General features: G+C 39.0%; 2 protein-coding genes across 2 annotated transcripts; one reads left to right on the top strand and one right to left on the bottom strand.

The window, feature by feature from the left end:
* Positions 1–1,640: 1,640 nt before the first annotated feature.
* Positions 1,641–2,589, top strand: LOC148999933 (early nodulin-like protein 13). Its single transcript, XM_089140300.1, has 2 exons — positions 1,641–1,935; positions 2,027–2,589. The coding sequence occupies exons 1-2, from the start codon at positions 1,755–1,757 to the stop codon at positions 2,374–2,376; spliced, it is 531 nt and encodes a 176-aa protein (XP_088996426.1). The 5' UTR covers positions 1,641–1,754; the 3' UTR covers positions 2,377–2,589.
* Positions 2,590–14,366: 11,777 nt separating this feature from the next.
* LOC148999932 (Tetratricopeptide repeat (TPR)-like superfamily protein) lies at positions 14,367–18,084 on the bottom strand. The gene is made up of 2 exons (XM_089140830.1): positions 17,407–18,084; positions 14,367–16,483 (listed from the first exon to the last, which is right to left on the bottom strand). The coding sequence occupies exons 1-2, from the start codon at positions 17,994–17,996 to the stop codon at positions 15,403–15,405; spliced, it is 1,671 nt and encodes a 556-aa protein (XP_088996956.1). The 5' UTR covers positions 17,997–18,084; the 3' UTR covers positions 14,367–15,402.
* Between the last annotated feature and the right edge of the window lie 2,361 nt (positions 18,085–20,445).

Raw genomic sequence — 20,445 nt, 5'->3', positions numbered from 1 at the left:
GGCCTAGGGTTTTTTGTTAAGATTATTCTTGTCCTTGTGAAAAGTTTAACTTGCTTACTTCAACATTTTAATTGTGATTGTGACAACATATGTCATTGATATGTTTTCATTCTATAAAGGGTCTAATTGATAAATTACATAACTCAAGGAGTGTCATTAATTTTTTGTGATGACTCATTTTTTAAGGAAACTAGTACATATTGAGCTAATATTATATGGAATATCTAATTTTATTATCACCACCCGCACCAAATCAGGTACTCTCGTGAATGTATGATATGATGGATTCTTATACCCCAAAAAAGAAAAAAAAAAAATGTATGATGTGATATGATGGGTGAATAAACGCTTAGAAGTTAGACTATTATTTACCTGTCACGATAGAAGATCCGAACTTATGACGGAGATAGTTAGCTATATGCCCTACCCATGAACTCAACAAATCCAATCCTTCTATATCCCCTACCCCCGAACTCGATAAGTCCAATCTTTCTATCTATTAAGGTATAGGTTTGTGCTTCTTTTACATTTCTCTACCACACATGTTAGACTACTTTTAAGTATTGACAAAATGAAGTAAATGTCGGACGATACTTCTCACTAGGCCCCATATTGGTTTCAATTCGTTTATAATATGTGATGGAGAAGTGTGCGAATAGTACAGATAGACCTCAACCCTAACGTGTAGAGCAGGCTTTAGCTAACTCATGTGGGTGGAGGATCCGGATTCCAAAGACCTTCCGTGTATGGATTGAAGGAGTGGAAGCACGAGCATATTGGGTGGAGAAGATTAGAATCCTACCAACCACTTTGCCACGTCAGTGAAATTCAAAATCTCACTCCAGCTATGACTAAAGCTGGCGAATTTGGATCATCACCCATGACAGGGAGCACAGAGTGCTCTCCGACGGTTTTTCCACCACAAAAATGGTGGGGCCCACCATTGAAAATATTTATAATAAAATAAAAAATTAAAAAAAAACCCTCCCATCACCACCCTGCCCCCCCCCTTTTTTGTGGTGGTAAACCATCGGGTGCTCCCCGACTGGGTCGCAGATCTGGACTCAAAGCTGGCAACCTTACCCCCACCAAAATTTAAAATCCCATTTTACCCCCTTTTCCATTTGTTTTTGTACGAGGAAAGATTGAAAACAGAGATTTAAAAAGATTCAAGATCTCCCATCCCAAAGCATGTTCAACATGTGTCAAAACCAGAGAAGCTTCACCAGAATCGCGTCTACCGTTTCTATTTGTCTGTGCTCGACAGATAATCCTGCAAACCTGTACAGCTACGCTAATCTCGTGAACCCCAATTCCCTAAACGCCAATTAAACCACATTTATTGATAATTAATTTGCTTTAATGGGATGGGTTTTAATAGATTTATACCTCAAAAGCTTCACATTACTCGAAATTTGCAGTTTCTTTACCGTTGGAAATGAAACCGATGAAATCCATGTCGTCCTCCTTTAGCCAGGAGGCGAAACCCACTATCCAAATTGTGCTTTAAAACCAGCTTTGGCATCTCCGGACCTTAAACCCGAGCCTAGGTCCGAACCTAACCCAACGGCTACTTTTCCCTTTCCCCTGCTTTATATACGGAGGGCAGCACCTGCTCTGTTTCTCATCTCAGCCTTCTCTGCTACTCTTGAGTCTCTAACTCTCAGCTTCTCTCGCGACTCCTTTCCTCTCTCTCTCTCTCTCTCTCTGGGTTTGAAGTTTGGAGTTGTTTGATTGAGCTTTGGATAGCATCCATGGCCTTCTCAAGAGCTCTCGTTTCATCTCTAGTGCTTGTATTTCTTCTCTTTAGCGTTTCAGATGCTAGAGACCATCTGGTTGGAGGCAAGACCGATGCATGGCAGATCCCAAAGTCTGATTCTGAGTCTCTGAACAAATGGGCTGAAGCAAATCGTTTCCAAGTCGGTGATTCACTCGGTAAAAATCCAATCTTTAACTCATGATCAGCTTTTTCTTTCTTCTCTTTTTTTCACCTTGTTTCTTGACTAATATTTTGTTTTCTCTGCAGTTTGGAAGTTAAACCCACAGAAGGATACAGTGCTGGAAGTGAACAAGGAAGATTACTTGAACTGCAGTACAACAAACCCAATTGCTCAATACAAGGAAGAGAACGTCAAGGTGAAGCTGGATCGATCTGGGGCTCATTATTTCATCAGTGGAACCAAGGGAAACTGTGAAAAGGGTGAGAAACTGGTTGTGGTTGTGCTGTCTTTAAGACGTGGCATCTCTCCTGCTCCTTCTCCAACTGAAAACGAAGGTCCTGCCATGGCTCCTGCTCCCACGAACGGTGCTTCTGGTCTGAAAGGTGGTATGATGATGGTGATGCTGGGAGGCCTTTTTGGAATGCTTTTGATCTGAGAAAGTGAAGTTAGAGATTTGGGTTCAGATTCATTTTATTTTATTTATTTATAGTAGGGGAAATATGGATTTTCCATTATAGGTTTGCTCGGTTTATACTCTTGTGTTCTTCTGGGGTTTTCTGTTTGGTGTGTATATCGTATCATATCATCTCAAGCCCTGTAATTACCTGATGCCGAGAGATTAATTTAAATTAGTTTTATTTATATTAAACTTATTCATTCTTGTTCTTTCTTTTATACGGTTTTTCCCTTGCCAAATCCTTTCGCTTGTACTTTTTATGCTCATCAAAAACGCGCACAGAAAGGTTATTAAGAAAATGGGAAGAACTTGACAGTGGCATGATCGCATCAGTGATCGAACCAAACAATTAAAACGCCCAACCTGATAATATAATGGTCATTCATAAAATTTGAGTTTGTGGGCTATATGGGTTATCGGTTTTGTTTGATTCCATTCAGGATCATAATATCCAATTCAAAACCAGTTATTTTCTGATTCGATCTGGAAACTCAAACAACCCAACACCTAGGAGAAACCCAAGAAACTTCTCGGAATGTAAAATGGCATCAAGAGATGGTTTTTTTTTTGTTTTTTTTGGGTTAAGAAAAGATTTCTTCAAAGAGAGGTAATGAGGTGTTGGCAAGCGTTGGACAAGAAAACAACATTATTATTAGTTATAAAAAAATGTTATTACTTTTCAGAAGACATTGCATCATTTAGAAGCACATTTCGATGGACTAGCAATTGGCATCTTTCCCTCCCATCAAGAATCTTTTTTCTCCTTATGGAAGGTTATTTATGATAAGTTATCAAATAACAGCCTTATTGAGTTCACAAGGTTGCAATTAGGGCTGCAACTGCCCAGCCCAGCCCTATATGGTATAATTTGAGCCCATTCCCGCCCTGGCCCTAGTTCAGGGCCAATAATTATTGTCCCTGGCCCTAATTGGCCCTGTCCCTAGCCCTGGCCCTAATTGGCCCTGTCCCTGGCCCTAATTGGCCCCGTCCCTGTCCCTGGCCCTAATTGGCCCTGTCCTGGCCCTGATTAGCCCTGGCCCTGATTGGCCCTGACCTTGATTGGCCCTGTCTCTAGCCCTGATTGGCCCAGTCTCTGGCCCAGGCCCTAATTGGCCTTGTCCCTAGCTTTAATTGGCCATATCTTTGGTCGTAAATATCAAATGTAAGACAGGTAATAATTAAAATACATATTAAAAAACTAATAGGAAAAAGAAACCCTAGGATCAACTAACATGTCTCCGCCCTCCGGCGTGTCCTCTCTCCGTCCTCCGGCGTGAAACTCTCTGAATCCACTTAGTCTCAGTTTCAGTTTTCTTAGAATTGTTTGCTCTGTCTCTTGTTACTTTATTTCCTCTTCTTAAATATCTCTCACTGTGATTATCTCCTTCGAATCCCAAATGTCTCATCTGGATCATACCTTGTTAAACTCAGGAACTCTGATCCCCATCAAAATTCCTGAACATGGATCTTCATCCTCTTCTTACCCACCCTCATCCCACAATGAATCTCCAAGAACAGAATGGAACTCGGATGACTCTGATAATGAGGTATCCTTAGATGCTGCTGATGAACTGCGGGTGATTAAGTCATGGGAAAATACCTTAGCTGGGTATGTGATGGAAGGTAAGGTATTCAGAAGACAAGCTGTTACAGAAGGCTTACTTAGTGCATGGAATACTTGTCACAAAGTTGAAATCATAAACTTGGAGGACAGGAAGTTCCTATTTCAATTCCAACATCAGCTAGATAAAGAGAACGTGATGAAAGAAGGTCCCTGGACAGTGGCTGGAAATCTACTCATTCTAGAACCTTGGAATGAAAAGAAGAACTGGGAGTTCAAGTACTGCGATTTTTGGATTCAGGTACACTCACTTCCGATTGAGTTTTTGGATCCTGTTATTGTAATGAAGATAATACGGAAATTAGGGGAAACAAACTCTGTTATGGTGATTGAAGGTATGCAGTTTGGTACAAAAGTTTCATATGTGAGAGCCAGGGTGTGCATCAATGTTTGCAAACCTCTTCGAACGTGTATCAAGATTAACAGTCCCCAAGGATCAGGTATTGAAGCTCCAGTTAAGTATGAAAGATTACCAACTTATTGTTGTTTCTGCGGAAGAATAGGCCATGAAGAAGGAAGATGTATAAGAAGATTTGAAGAGATGAAACTACACCGTGACAGCCATGGGTGCAGTGAACAGAACATTTGCAGGGAGAGACCCAAACCTAAATGTGTTTCAGAAATTAGAGGGGCTGTAACTGAATCAAGGCTGATCAAGAATGCGAAGGTGATTTTTACTAAGCTTTACTCGGTAGAGAATGAAAGTGTCACCTCTGAAACTACACCGGAAAGAGGAGCTCAGGCCACCGGAGTTAGCTCGGAAAATCAGGGCTCAAGCTTTGAGGATGCTAAGTCAAAAAGAAAAGCAGGGAAAGAGCAGATGGTCAGCCTGTCTACGGCTGTGAGCAGCCCTGGAAAGAGAATGGCAGAAGATGCAGACGTTGTCAATACACACCTGCAGAACTTCCTTTCTGGTGAAAGGTATGAAAACACTTTTGTTGATTGCAATTTCAATAAAACCCAAACCAGCTCTGTTCATCCATCAATCAATCCACCTGAAGAAATCCTTCCAGAGGCTTCAAATTTCAGCTGCCATGAACAGCTGCCCTCTCCCATTCAGGAATACCTGCGTATGTGCCACTGACCACTCCCCCGCCATTGTCTCTCTCCTAAACCATATGGCTAGTTTTAATCGACTTCTAAAGATAAAGGTAGTCCGGAGACTACTAAGTCAATGCTTATCCCACTTCGCCAAATCAGAATTTCACAAGTAGTGGCCAGCTAACATCCACCTCTACCCAGAATGAAGCTTTCTTGAAAAATCACAATCCATTATATAATGGGCCTCCTTCTACCCAAGCCCATCTAAACTCAATCATGTTACCATTGGAGACTTTGATGAACAAAGGGCCTGCTGATGCTTTAACTTCAAAGCCCAATCAGGATATTATTGAAATTCCTAGGCCTCCACCTTTACTGATAGCTGATGTTCCAAAAGCCCAGCCCACTTCTAGAAAAAGGAACTCCTTGAACATTGCTGAACCATCTAGGATTCTCTCTAAAGGCAGAAGAGGTCGGCCGAAAAAAAAATCAGTTGGTACCACTCAAGCTAATATTCTTCTCAATGATGATGTCGGTCATTTTTTAGGAGGTGGACCCGTGGAGACTGGGTATCAGTCCCACGGGGAATTATGAAAATCCTAAGTTGGAATTGCCAGGGGTTAGGGAGTTCCAGGGCAATTCGTGCATTAAAGAATCTCTCTAAATCGGAACTTCCAGACTTGTTATTTTTGGCTGAGACCAAAAGTCATCACAAAAGAATGTTAGAGATAAAGAAAAAAATCAAATTTGAGGGCTGTTTTACAGTAGATGCAGTGGGATCAGCTGGCGGGCTTGCTCTATTTTGGAAGCATGGAATCCAGGTAACCACTTTCTTTGCAAATAACAGATTGATGGATTTTGAAATTACTGTTGAAGAAAAAAAATTCTATCTATCTTGTGTTTATGGTGATCCCATTAGAAAGCAGCGTCAAAAAGTATGGGACCAGCTCATTAATATCAGTAGGCAAAGGGTGGGTGCCTGGATATGTATGGGTGATTTTAACAGCTTTCTTAGTTGGCGGGGAAAAAGCGGGGGCAACAAAAAAGGGAGCAAAGACATTAGCCAATTCCAAAATATGATTTCACAATGTGCCTTAATGGACCTAGGTTCAAATGGGCCGTGCTTTACGTGGAATAATAGGCGTAGAGGTGGGGCCAATATCCGCATAAAATTGGACCGTGTGCTAGCAAATGCGAATTGGAACTACCTCTTTGAAGATTCGGTTGTCTTCATTAAACCTGCATTCAGTTCGGATCATAATCCAATTCTGTTGGATTCGGTTGGAGAGCAAAGTGAATGGTTTTCGTCCGTTCCGTTTCGAAGCTATGTGGTTGAGACACCCAAGATGTAAAGAAGTGGTTATTCAGGGCTGGAGAGTACCTAGCAGCGAAGTGGAAAAACACCCACTCTTTCGAAAATCTGAAAATTGTAAAAGAGCTCTTAAGAAATGGAACAAGCTGGATTTTGGTATTGTGCAAGACAAAATCAAAGATTTAAAAAATCAGATTGAGATCATTCAAAGTAAGCCGAATTACAAAGAGTTGATTGATGAAGAGGAGCATTTGAAGGAACTACTTGATGAAGAGCTTAAGAGGGAGGAGATCTTATGGCATCAAAAATCAAGAGTAGAATGGATCAAACATGGTGATCAAAACTCGGCCTTTTTTCATGCTTCTCTTGTTCAAAGAAGAAGAAATAACAGAATTTTGAAGTTGAAGAAATCTGATGGTAGTTGATGACAACAAATGAAAACCAATTGGAGGAGCTATTATTGAATCACTTTAGTGGTGCTGTCACATCAGAGGGCATCTCCCAAGCTGCAATGGACCTTGCATTAGAGAAAGTACAACCATTGGTAAATAGTGAGCTAAATGGGCTTCTATGTAGCATTCCAAGTGATGAGGAAATCCTTTCGGCACTGAAAGCAATGGGCCCTCTTAAATCCCCGGGTCCTGATGGGTTCCCCCCTCTCTTTTACCAGAAATTTTGGGATATCACGAAAGAAGAAATTTGTAGCTTTGTTAAAGATTTCTTCACTTCGGGTATTATGCCAAGGGAGCTGAATAGAACCTATGTCTGCCTAATTCCAAAATGTGCTAATCCGGAGTCTCCAGGACAGTTCAGGCCGATTAGTCTCTGTGGGGTGGTGGTCAAGCTCATATCAAAAATCTTTGCTGATAGACTAAAGGATTCTTTAGCAGGTATTATTTCTCCCTCACAATCGGCTTTCATTCCTGATAGACTTATTTCAGATAATGTCTTTATGGCCCATGAAATATTTCATTATGTGAAGCATAGGAAGAAAGGGAAAAAAAAATTTCTTGTGATGAAATTAGATATGCAAAAAGCATATGATCGATTGGAATGGCCTTTTATCAAAGCCACACTTCTCAAATTGGGGTTTTCAAATAAATGGGTGGATATGGTCATGGAGTGCACTACATCAGTTTCTTACTCCTTGTTGGTTAATGGGGTAGAAAAAGGCTCCTTTTGTCCAACTCGAGGCATTCGCCAAGGCGACCCTCTTTCTCCTTTTATATTTATTCTGGGTTCTCAGGTTCTAAGTGCCATTGTGAATGATGCAGAAGGCCAAGAATTAATTAAAGGAATCAGTGTGAAAAACAGAGCTCCTCGGATATCACATCTTTTATTTGCGGATGACTGCCTAATGTTCTCAGAAGTCAACCTTCATCAGATTTGCCAACTCAAAGCATGTATGGAGTTATATTGTCAAGCGAGTGGACAAACTATTAATGAAGGTAAATCTTCATTCACTTTTAGTCCTAACACGCCTATTCGCTTTCGAAGATGGTTTTCTAGAGTTCTAAAAATTAAATATGGTGAAGGGCCTTCGAAGTATCTCGGATTACCTTCTGATTTTGGAATCAAGAAATCTGAAATCTTCAAGGAGTTAGGAGAAAAAGTTGGCAAAAGAACTCAAGGTTGGAAGGAAAAGCTACTTTCTCAAGCGGGACGCGAAGTTCTTATAAAGTCAGTTGCTTCTACCATATCATCATATTCGGGCTCCCACTTCCTTCTTCCAACATCAGTTCATAATGATACAAGAAGCATTATTTCCAATTTCTATTGGGGGCAAAAAGGGGAGGAACATAAATTGCACTGGATGTCTTGGTCAAGATTGTGCAAATCTAAGGAAAAAGGGGGGCTGGGTTTTCGTGACCCGATTTTGCAGAATTGGGCTCTTCTTGCTAAAGTGGCGTGGAGGTTATGGTCACAGCCGGATTCCAATTGGGCTAGATTTATAAAATCCATTTATTACCCCAACTGCACCTTCTTAGAGGCCCGTAAAGGTTCTACAGCTTCCTGGGCCTGGCAGAGCATTCTCAAAGGTAGAGAAGTTCTTCAAATGGGCATCATCTCCTCTATAGGTAATGGAAGGAATACTCCTATTTGGGATGAGAACTGGATTCCCAGTCTCCCCTCTTTTCGGATTTCCTCTCCTAGACCAACATCATGCAATTTACTAAAGGTTTCTGAGCTGATCGAGTCCAATTCTAATACATGGAATAGAGATCTGCTACAACAATTATTTTCACAGCAAGAGGTAAATGCTATACTGAAGATCCATCTCAGCCACTTACCAGGGGATGATGCAGCAGTTTGGGGAGGAACTTCCAATGGCATTTTCTCTGTTAAAAGTGCATATCATATTCTCTGCAATCGGCGTGATTCAAGAATGAGCATGGCTCCCTCCTCCTCTCGGCTGCACAAATGGGAAGAAGTAAGCACAGGAGCATGGAAATTGATCTGGTATGCTAAATGCCTTCCAAAAATCAGATCCTTTGTATGGAGAGGTTTGAATCAGGCTTTAGCTACAGGGGACAATTTACTGATCAGACAAATTAATGTCGATCCAATATGCAAAAGATGTGGAAAGGAAACTGAATCATTAGATCACCTATTGTTCGAGTGTGATCATTCTAGGGCCATATGGTTTGGTGTGGGACTTACCGGAATTATCGAAGCACACTCCCAAAACTCTCTGATCAGGCTGCTGAATATTTGGAATAACATCTATTTCCCGGAGAAGAAGATCAAACATGAGATGTTGAGTCTCTGTTTCTTCACTTGCTGGAGTTTATGGCTGGCTCGGAATGACCTCTGCTTCAACAATATTAAATGGAATCCAGATCAGATAGTAGATCGAGCAAGGAAAGCATTCACAGAATTTTGGAATGGATCGTCAGAGACTCTGCAACCTTCACTTACCTGTTCTAGGGTTTGGGAGCCTCCGACAGCAGATGGGATGAAAATAAATTCCGATTTCTCTTGTTCTCCAGCCGATAACAGAGCAGGATTTGGCTTTCTTCTAAGAAATTCTGATGGGATTTGTAGTAGAGCTTTCTCGATTCCTGGAGATTGTTGCAGCACCCTCGCGGGCGAAGCCATGGCTCTCAGAGAAGCGCTGATGTGGGCTCGAGAGGAAGGACTGCTGAATGTTATCTTCGAGTGTGACTCGATGAACCTGGTTCATCTTGTGGAAGATCCCTTTCTCCCATGTGATTTGGATGCTCATCGTGTGGTAGATGATGTCCGGCGTCTCATCATGTCTGAACCGTCGTGGTCGGTTCGTTTTATCTCTAGATGGGCTAACTGTGTAGCCGATTGTCTAGCTAGGAAGGCCCTATCCTTGACAAGTAGGATGGTTTGGTCTAATTCCACTCCTTGGCTTCTTGAAGCTTGTACTCAGGATGTCTTGGGCTCTTGTCCCCCTCTTAATTAAATCTCCTTTTACCAAAAAAAAAAAAAAAAAAAATACATATTAAAGTAATTAAATACTTAAATTCCAAACTCAATTCTGGAAAATAATATATTAAAGATGTCAACAAATAATCCAAAACTTAGATTCAATATGTATTTAACTATTTATACCCATTTAGATTTTAGAGAAATAGAGAAATCCAAATTTTTAGGGTTTTTAATTTGCTCTCTCTCTCTTATTCTGTTTTTCCTTTGGTTTTTCTCCAGCAGCAAATAGTTAAAATTATTCATGAAATATAATAAGTAGAGAGAAGAATTGTAATTAAATTTAGGCATATTTGAAAGTCAAGTCAATTATAGAGAATGTCACACAAACTCTTTTTGTAAACTTAGAAACATCAGAGATTCATAATTCAAAAGGAATCTGATAAATGAAAATTTTATCTTCAAAGTCAAGAATTTAAGCCGTAGGTATGTTTTCATTCACAACTGTTCAATAAATTGATATCTTTATTCAATACAAAAAATCATATTCAAAACCTTGTTAACAAATAAATCGACAATAATTTAGTATTCAACAAAAAAAAGAAGTATTTTTTTCATAGTTAAAGAAAATGATGTTTTAGTTACAAACATAGCTATATGTTTTTAATAATTTTTTTTTGAAATATCACAGTAGATTTGTTAGATATTCATGATGAGAAGTTAGGGTATAGATTTGTTAGATATTAATTCTTTATGTAATAGTTTTTATTATTTATAATATATTATCTCGCCTTTGTCAAAAAACAAAATCCATATTTTATTGAACTAAAAATTACTTTGTTGGAAAAATAAAAAATTACCTTAAAAATAATATAAAAAGTGAATTTATAGTCTAATATGATCAAAGTGACTAAATATCAAAATCAAGACTCATATCAATGTTAGTATGAAGATCAGGGTAAAAATCGAGTACTGTAGTACATGATCATCGTCAAATTAATATTAAGATTATAGCCAAAATTATGGTCAGGATCAGGGCCAAAATCAAATAGATGCTTATTACATTGGTAATAAGGTCATAATTTATTTTTATTAATTTTCTACAAAACATGATCATGTTTTTAAAATTTGACACGTGTCAAGTATCCACCTATATGTATTACAATTAATTCCTCTCCATGTGGGTGGAGGGTCCAGAGTCTTTAGACTCAAATCAGGGCTAGGATCAGGGTCAGAGCTAATATCAAGGCCAAGATCAGGGCCAGGATCAGGGCCAGAATCAGGGCCAAGATCGGGGCTAGGATCGGGGGCCAAAATCGGGGCTAGGATCGGGGCCTCGGTCGGGGCGAGAATCGGGGCACTGGGTCAAGGCCAAAACCAGGGCCTGGGTCAGAGTCAAGATCAGGGCCAAAATCAGGGCCAAGATCAGGGCCAAAATCAGGGCTTGGGTCAGGGCTAAAAATCAGGGACGGGCCGGGATGGGCTGGGCGGGCCAGAGAGTAATCCCAAGCCCGCCCTTGGCCCTAGTTCAGGGCCAGAATATTTTGGCCCTAACCCGCCCTTAGGGCCAAAATCTTTAGCCCAAGCCCTATTCGGGCTCAGGGCGGGCTTAGGGCGGGTCAGGGCCGCCAGGGCTAAACTTGCACCCCTAGTTGCAATGTCCCTTCTTTTTTTTTTTTTTTTTTGGTAAACAAGGTTGCAATGTCCCAATGTTTGTATCGCATGTGGTTTCGAGCCTTTCTCAGCTTAGCATATTTTCACAAATTGCCCCTTCACTCAACAGCTCTGGCATACTCTCCAACTCCATCAATGGGACTCTTCCACTTCATTCACGTCACAACTATCCAAACAGATCCCTTACATACCCACCCTTACATACCCACCATTATTGGTCTTTGGGCCCTATGGACTTACTATACCTCCACATCTCACTCCTCTCACCAACCCCTGTTAGCCAAAACCCAACAGTACGGCCATCAAGCCATTACTGAATTCTCACCTCCCCTCATACCAAAGTACGCATCTCCTCCTCATACCCTCTACTGTTGGGACCCTCCTCACATAGGAATAAAAAATTTGAATGTGAATGGATTTTCATTCTAAAACCCTAACTCTTAGGCATTGGTAGCATAACTAGGGCTCACAATTTGCAGATGCTTTTTGCTTATGGACAAGGTATAGGGAAACATGAGTCTGTTACTAAGCGCAGGCGATCCACAAATGACTTCTACCGGCTCTCAATCTTTAGATCTCCCATATTCATGTTGAGAGTGATACTAATGTCCTTCCTTACACACACATAGTCATGCCCTGCTTGGAAAATATCACACTTTATCACATGGATCTTTCATCTAGCCTATTTTTTTGATGTATGCATTTTCTCGCATATACATCGAAATGCCAATTATGCAGCTGACGAAATCACCAAAGAAGCAGCCAAGACCCCATATTGGTTTGTCTATCATCATTCCCCGCCCCCTTTTCTATCATCGGTTTTACTATTTGATTCTCTCCGTTGTAAGTTGCCTTGGGGTTTTCTTTCTTTTAAATAAATAACACTTCTTCTTTACTCGTGTTCAAGGGTGTAGCTACTATGGGGCTAGGGGGGAGATTTTTTAAGTTTCCATATTCCTTTTATTTTTCTTAATCTCTCTTTGTATATTTGAAATATATTATTTGGTCTCCCCTTCTCAAGAATCTCTAAACTTTCTCTTCAAATTTCATTCCTACTAACAACAATTTAAATTAGGGGTGTAAATGGATAACCGAAGTTCACTTTCGAATTCGCATCCGCATCCGTTTAGTGGTATCCGAATCCGTTCGATTACTAATAGGATGCGGATATGGTATACCCTTTTCTTACCGATTATTATCTGTCCGATAAAATTATCCGATTAAGTTACTTATTTGAATTTATTTTCTTATTTTTATAATTTTTTTACCTATGATATGTGACTATTTTTCTAGATTTTCTACTAAAATAGCTACCAAAGTTGCTAAATTCTTAAATTTCAAACTTATCATCACGAATAAAATGGTAAAAATGTAAACAGGTAGTCGCAAACCTATACTTGATCTGTATTCATACCCATTTAGAAGAATCTACTTAAGAAAATAACTATTCGATTATCATCCGAATCCGACTGAATTCGTCCTAAAATCAATAGAATATTATCTGAATCCGGTCCGTTTACAGCTCTAATTTAAATATTAGATTTTTGAGTTTTTCTCATTTTACCCACATGTTCACTCGATTCAGCTGAATCTGCTATTTGTGAAATTAGGGCAAAAGAAGTAAGTTGAATCACTGAATCAGTGAGGAGAAGAGGGTTAACATGCTGGAAAGTTCCAACAGTAAGCTCCAGTAAAACTGGTTTTCTTGATTGAGAATTGGAACTTTTTTCCCCCTCTGTTCCTTTATGCGTTCCTATAATCCTTTTGGTTATGTTTTTTTAGCCGTTCTTGTCACAATCTGGGAGTGTTTTTCTTTCTTTCTCATCTAGATTGAGGACAAAAATTAGTATAGTTTGAATCAGAATAAAATGAAATTGAATTTTTAAGCAACAATTGAGTTCTTTGTAAATTTGGTCAGATGGACAAACAGGAATTTGGGCCCAACTTGAGTTGTCAAATTACAAAAAATCCGACATTTGGACATTTAGAATTTCAGCTATGGAAATTGACTGTTTCCCATATTTAATTAATAGACTTCAAATCTATATTTTCTTTCACAAATTTTCCCATAGGTTCTTTCTTTCATGATTTTTAAAGTTTTAAAGGGTAACAAATGAAATAGTACAATTTTTGTTTTATATCAATATATTTTTAATAATTTACTTATAATTGTGTTATTTATGCCTTAGTCCTATATATTTACCTATATTTTTATTGTGAGGCTCATATGGAATATGATAAAAATAAATCAGAGGTAGGATCCACCGTGAGTCCCATATGGATCCACCCAATGTGTGGTAAAAAGATATTAATGCTCGCCTGATGGGGGAGTTTGATCTAGACTTGTTATTCTGCCCTCCACCCCCGCTCATGTTCGCCTTCTATCCGCATTCCCATCAATGCCTTAACTTGCCTTACCAACAGGGAATTTTGATACCTTGTAACTTATACTCAGAAGAGTGAAGTCATCTGCTCCTTTATGTCCTTCCTAATATCAGCAACCAGCCGTGCAGCCTGGGTTCCAGGCTTTAATGCAGTAATGGGTCAGTGACATGGATGCAAGCTTTGATGCATTAGAGTGGGTTACCAGGTCTTTGCACTTCTAGAAGACATGGCCAAGCTTCTGGTTCAGAACCAAGTGCTTGGTCTGGTTCCAGGATTTCAAGCTTGGCTCCAGAAAGTCTGGGTTTGGCAGCGAACTGGGAGTAAGCCCAGATGACCTTCCTAGCAACCAGTTTGAATAACCTGATAGCCCAGATGTTTCTGTAGAAAGCCAAAAGAACATTGCACTCCCAAGATGATTTCATTCGTTCACCCTAACAGGGTATTAATAGATTCACAAATCATCCACTGTAACCAACTTAGTGGGAATTTATTCATCCAAAAAATATATATAAAAACTTAGTGGGAATAGGAGTAGAAAACAGATTATGGAAGATATAAGAAATAATGAGAAAATCCTAAAGACATAAACAAGAGGAGAGTCTTATTTCTAATTAGGATTCCCTCTCACACAGCAACTGACCTTCAACAAGTTTTGGAATATCTGAAAGAGCCTTAAATTGCATGGACACACAGAACTGGTGAGATAAAAGGAAGAACTTCATATCACGAACTGGTGAACATCAACATCCTTCTCGTTTCTCAGGGTTGCATTCTTGGTAAATATACTGGTCAATGTTGGATACAGACATGCAACTCCTTCTGTCCAGGGACATAGTTTAGTTCATAACTCAGTTTAGTTTCATAATTCTAACTTTGAAGCATATAGAAACCTTGCTGCAGAAGACAACCTGAAAAGCAGAAAACCTACGTCTGTCTGAGACTGGGATTATCTTGGAGACATAAAGCATAAGAGGACCATCTAGATCACAGTTAAAAACTAGCATTAGCATAAATGTCATCCACAGGACCAGGACCCTCATACATGTTGTTAATAGAATACCACAGGGCTGAGGTGAATGATCATCATTTCAGGTAGCAACTACTACTAGCTTCGAGCCAGGTCTCCATAAAACTCTTTATCAAAGCCTTCCCAGACAATTCTTTCACCTCAGACTTCATGGTCAACTCAAACATCTGCAACATTGGCCAGAGCTTGTCATTTTGATCGTTCATGCAAGTACTGATGATCTGCTTTTCGTGAAGAACTGAAGACAACACTTCTTGTGCACTGCTGACAATATTCTTGTTGGTCTTTCTTTCGCGGGAGGGTCAGAAAAATTCTCTCCCCACAGGCTCTCCATCATCTTTGCCTTGTCTAAACCAAACCTGGATGCTACACCTTAGCAAAAGTAGTCGAACTGAGGGCCCAACCATGCAGACCAGCAGAGAAGATAACTGAACCTTTCACAGGGCAGGACATCTTCAAGAAGTGGATCCTTGTATGTGGCCATAATAACATCAGCATTCTCAATGACCCTCTAAAAGGTGTGATAAGCCTCTTCTTGCCACCTAAAGCTCAAGGAAGCACTTGTCCATCGCTGATCTTTTCATTCTTGCGCTGTCTCTGGATTCTCCTCCTCCTAGTTTTATCCCTGCTATGACTGGCCTGGATATCATCACTCTTCTTTTTCTCTTTCTCCTTGTGAAAATCATCACCTCCTTCTGGATCCTTCAAGAGCTTTTCAAGCCTAGGATCTTCCAAGAATCCTCTTGATCTCATCTCAGAATAGAATTCTCCAGCCTTTATTATACATCCACATTTTGCCAGGCCTTGAACCAGTGCAGTGTAACTGGCAGAATCAGGTACTATCATGTACTTTTCCATTTCCACCCAAATCTTCACTGCATTCTCTGGCTGCTTCAATCTGAAGAAGTTGTTGAGAATAAGGAGAAAGGTATGATTGTTAGGACCACAACTAGCATCTCTCATCTGACCAAGCAGTTCCAAGGCTCCTTCTATGTTAACCCCTTCAATAAATGCATGATAGGTAATAATTGTAGGGTTAATCCCTTCAGTGACCATGTCAGCCAGTAAGCGCCTTGCCTCTTCTGGCTTTTGTGCTTCACAGAGAGGAAGTATCATGGAGTTGTAGCTGGTGGAATCTGGTTGCAGTCCTGCTTCTTTAATTTTGTCTAAAAGCTTGAGAGCTTCTGTCAGGCAATTTTCTCGAGTTAGTACATATATAAGAGAATTGTAGACCTCAAGGCTTGGGACCCAGCCCCTTTTCTTCATCTCATCGTAGAGTCTCAATGAGTCAAACAGATTCCCGACTTTTGAGTAACAGGAGATCATATGAGTATAAGAAGTGGCATTTGGAGTGACACAACAGCTTGACATTTCTCTCCAAACCCTCTTGGCTTCAAATATGTCAACTGAGATATTACACCACCCATTCAGAATTACATTGAAGGTCTGAGTCTCCAAAGGAAAAAGCTTCTTGTTTTGAACCATGAACTCTTCTGCTTCTTCTATATACCCATGTTTACAAAGAGTCTGGAGGAAAGTGGAATATGTTTTCGAACCAGGGGTTATTCCAAACCTGTCCATGGCAAGGAATGCTTTAATTGCTTTGCCTGTATTGTTGGCAGCTGCATACCTAACAAAACCAGAAAAAGGATCAAGCTAAAGAGACATAATCGAAATTAAGAACTCTGAATCTGTATTCAGATGTCAAGAAATTATATGACTATAATCTACTCCTACTTCAGTAAGGGCAAAAATCAAGCAACATGAAAAACAGCAAACTCCTCACCACCTTTCTCCTTGAGTTACAGAGTTCTGGACAAAAAAAATCCAAAAGCTCCTATAACCCCCCTCTCACCCCCCCCCCTCCCCCCAAACCACAAAATAAAAAAGAAAACACAAGAAGACTAAGATTACAATTAAATGAACCTGTTTTTTGTGGGTGGGGAGAACTATATAATTATGTGGTTTTCTCCTTCACATAACTAGTTCACGGTCACAACCATAGACTAACAAAGACTAGGCAAAAACTGGAGGAATCCTATATGCAATCTCAAGCAGAGGGTTCTTGTTTTTTACTGCTAAAGCATAAAAACAAAGTTTAGAAACACCAAGACAGTGAACAAGAATAAGAAGAAATTGCAACAGTTTTGAATTTCACATAGACAAATTAACAGATTTAGGCTTCAACTAGCACAAGCATCCTCTCCCCTTGTTTTAACTTTTGTTCTTCAAGAGTGTGGAAGCACTAAAACAATGCCACAGCTTTAAAATAAAAAGCAATTGCAATAGAAAAGTTTGAGCCTCGCTGGAGAAGATTTACAAACTTAAACTAGTAGCGAAGATAGCAAAAACACTACACCTCCATTTTCTTCATTTTTTTTCCCACATCAAAACTGATTTGCTGCGAGTTTGAGCACAAGAACTCCAACAGGGAAATATAGTCAAACAGGTAAAGTCTACTAAACAAAAAGGATAGTTGAGCCTCTTTTTATCCCGGAGGTAATTGAATTAGTATTACCCACAAAAAAGTATTTGGTATAGAACTGAACTCACCCGTCAATCATGATTAGTATCGCTCGCTCCGTGGCCATGGAAGATCGATGCATGTCCTTAATCAAGCTCCAAGCGACACTAAAACTCCCCTGCTTGCCCAGTACCCAGATCATCAATTCCCAAATCCTTGAACTCTTAGAACCCCATTTCTGACCCCAGTTGAATGCCAAAAACGCTAATTCAGGTTCGCGTTTCAGAGCCCAAATTGTTGAATAAAGCAACCCTTCACTGGGTTGAACACCCGACCGGTCGAGAAAAACCACGGCATCTCTGTCTGTGGTGAACTGTTTAGCCTGCTTGAGTATTTCAAGAAACCTATCAAGGTCTTCCTCTTTTGGGTACCTGGGTTCATTTCCATCTGCCTCGAAATCGCTTATATCGTAGCAAAGAGAGCAAGCAAATGATGAAAGATGGTGTTTGTTAAGAGGGGACCGAAATGGAAAGAGCTGATACGGTGAAGTACGATAGTAGTTAGAATAGATAATCTTCGAAGAAGTGGATGGTGAGTGAAGAGCAGAAAGAGAGATAAGTGGAAGGACGAGTTGCAATTGGCTTCTTCCGATCCTTGCAGCGAGCCTGATGAATGCCATTAGTGAATTTTGATGGCAAGGAAGTTCACGAGGTCTGAGAAGCGCTTTCACGTAATGTAATCTGCTGATCTAGGGGTTAAAGATAAAAACCCACTTTTCTCGTACTTTATTAACATAGCTATGTTCTAAAATTTGGTTTTAATAACAGATTTGACAACTCTTTTAAATTAATTATACATAGGTCAAGTTCTGGTATCGAATCCTTGTGGATATAAAAAATCCCCGTTGGGAGACTCACTCACCACAGTTAGGTGTGCGATTCGGGTCGAACCCCTAACCGGGGTTGGCAACAAAAAAAAAAAAAAAGGTCAAGTTCGATTTTTCTTACTCATCTCTCATCTTCTGTATTACGAAGCCTATAAGATTGAAGCTTCTTCTTTCTAAATGCGAGCTTGAATGACCATCCTTTAAGTATGTTTTTAATTTTACTCTAAAAATGTTCTATAATGCATTATTTGTTTGTAACTGTGGGATCAAAAAAAAATAAATATGTATATTCATATGCAATGGGATGAGGGAGAAAGAAATGAAAGGGATTTGTAAAAAAGTGTTAAATGCAGGTCTTATTTTGATATTTTTCACATTTTTGCACAAGAGTTTATCCATGTTATAGGATTTTGAAAATAAATAAAGTGAAAAAGTTAACATAATATATCAGCAGAAAAAGCTTGTTTGTCAATTTTCTAACCACAGTAAACAAAACAAGTTATACTTTAAAATTTGATAGAAATATTTATCTTTTTAAACTTTTTTCTACCCCACCTTTATTCTAGAAAACAAATGGTGCTTAATAGGTTTTCAAAGCTTTTGTTTACCAAAAAAAATTTTCAGAGCTTTCAAGTGAATATTTCTGAAAATATTTTATATGCTACTCAACTTTTCTCTTTTTGCAAGCTAATATTTTAGCAAGTTGTCATGCTCCAAAGTTTCTTATATTTTTCTCAATCTCATTCATCTCTTTCTAAATTCTATATACTGGGAGGTAATGAGGAAAACAAGATTCTGCAATAAGGAAGAATTCATCCCTTTTCATCAAAATCTCATCTTTTGCAGTCATCACAATGAGGAAAAATAAAACCCTACTAGGTGATTTCAAAGAAAATAAAAATTAGAATTCAAATTAGTTTTCAACAGATGTAATCAGGTTTTTGCAAGTTTCAATAAGAATAAAAATGAATGTTTTATCTTAGCCTTTAGATTAGTATATTACAACTGCTTAGACCTCATTAGATTTTCATTGGGAGATTTTCTCTGAGGAGAAGAGCTAGACCTTCCTCATCCTTGGGGTTTTCTGTAAAGTATCGGCCGATCCAACATGAGATATAAAGCTAACTCGGCTCATGGATCTTTAAACAAAGAGTTACTTGAAACCCTAATTCACTTTCACAACTCCAATTTGCAAACCCTTTTGATTCCAATCCCTAAAGGGCTCCATGCTCCATCTGATCTTCCATTATTTTGATGCAATAGAAAAACTATTCCTTGCTAACTCTGTTATTGGAACCCTATTCCATATCTCCATTAGCAAAAATGCAGGAACATACAAAATTACAAATGATATATAAATCCCCACATGAGGTGGAATTCAAAATTTTTTTGGTCAACATTGGTGTCTAAGCTATTTGGTCGATTTTTCTCACAGGTCTCCATGTTGATCTTAGAATTGCATGAACCAGGCCTGCTCTCTCCATTCTTAAAATCAGAAGGACATTAACCCTCATGTACATTTTTATTAAAAAGAAGGCTTGGTGTGAAATAAATAGATAAAAAACGTTTTTGATAACATTTTTTTTTGTGGAGAAAATGAGACTTTATATTAATAGAAATAAATAGAATACAAACAATAATACATGATTAGATTCTAAAGAACTTACGACCCTGTCGCTCTTCTACAACATATTGAGAGAACTGAGTAGACAAAGAGATTTGAAACGTTTTTGATAACATTTTTGGCATTCTTAGGTAGATTTTCACATCAAAAAATTTAGGATTTTGATTAAATTCATAAATCATCATTGGAAAATAAGATCTCCATCGAAGTCAAGTCATAGGTTTGAGTCAATGGCAACTGCCTGTGATGGTAAATTCATATTCTCAAACAGTTAGGGCTTGTTTGGTTATACGAGTCTAGAGATTTCAAATATATGAAGTCATAATTTATAAAATTAACTATGTGATTTTTGTGAATGAGCAGATGTTTAGTGTTTTTATAGTAGGGATGAAATCTTTGGTTTTTACCCCATACCCATAAATCTACAGATTCACGGTTTTAGTGTAAAATAATGAATTTAGAGATTTTCACAACCAAACGGGTATAAATCTTGCATTCATGAATCCAGAGATTTCAAATCTCTCGATTCATGTAACCAAACAGACCCTTAGAAAATTTAACTCCATTACTTGTTCAATGACATTAACTCAAAATACCACTAAAATGTGGCTTTTTCTT

The sequence above is a fragment of the Hakea prostrata genome, chromosome 11, assembly GCF_041222555.1.
Source record: "Hakea prostrata isolate BN-2017 chromosome 11, UWA_Hpros_2, whole genome shotgun sequence".
NCBI lineage: Eukaryota > Viridiplantae > Streptophyta > Magnoliopsida > Proteales > Proteaceae > Hakea > Hakea prostrata.
This window is presented reverse-complemented; position numbering and strand designations above follow the sequence as displayed.

Coding starts and splice junctions, on each gene's coding strand:
- LOC148999933 (XM_089140300.1), top strand. CDS start 1,755: ATGGCCTTCTCAAGAGCTCTCGTTTCATCTCTAGTGCTTGTATTTCTT. Junction 1,936..2,026: donor CCAAGTCGGTGATTCACTCG/GTAAAAATCCAA, acceptor TTTTCTCTGCAG/TTTGGAAGTTAAACCCACAG.
- LOC148999932 (XM_089140830.1), bottom strand. CDS start 17,996: ATGGCATTCATCAGGCTCGCTGCAAGGATCGGAAGAAGCCAATTGCAA. Junction 16,484..17,406: donor ATACTAATCATGATTGACGG/GTGAGTTCAGTT, acceptor TGGTTTTGTTAG/GTATGCAGCTGCCAACAATA.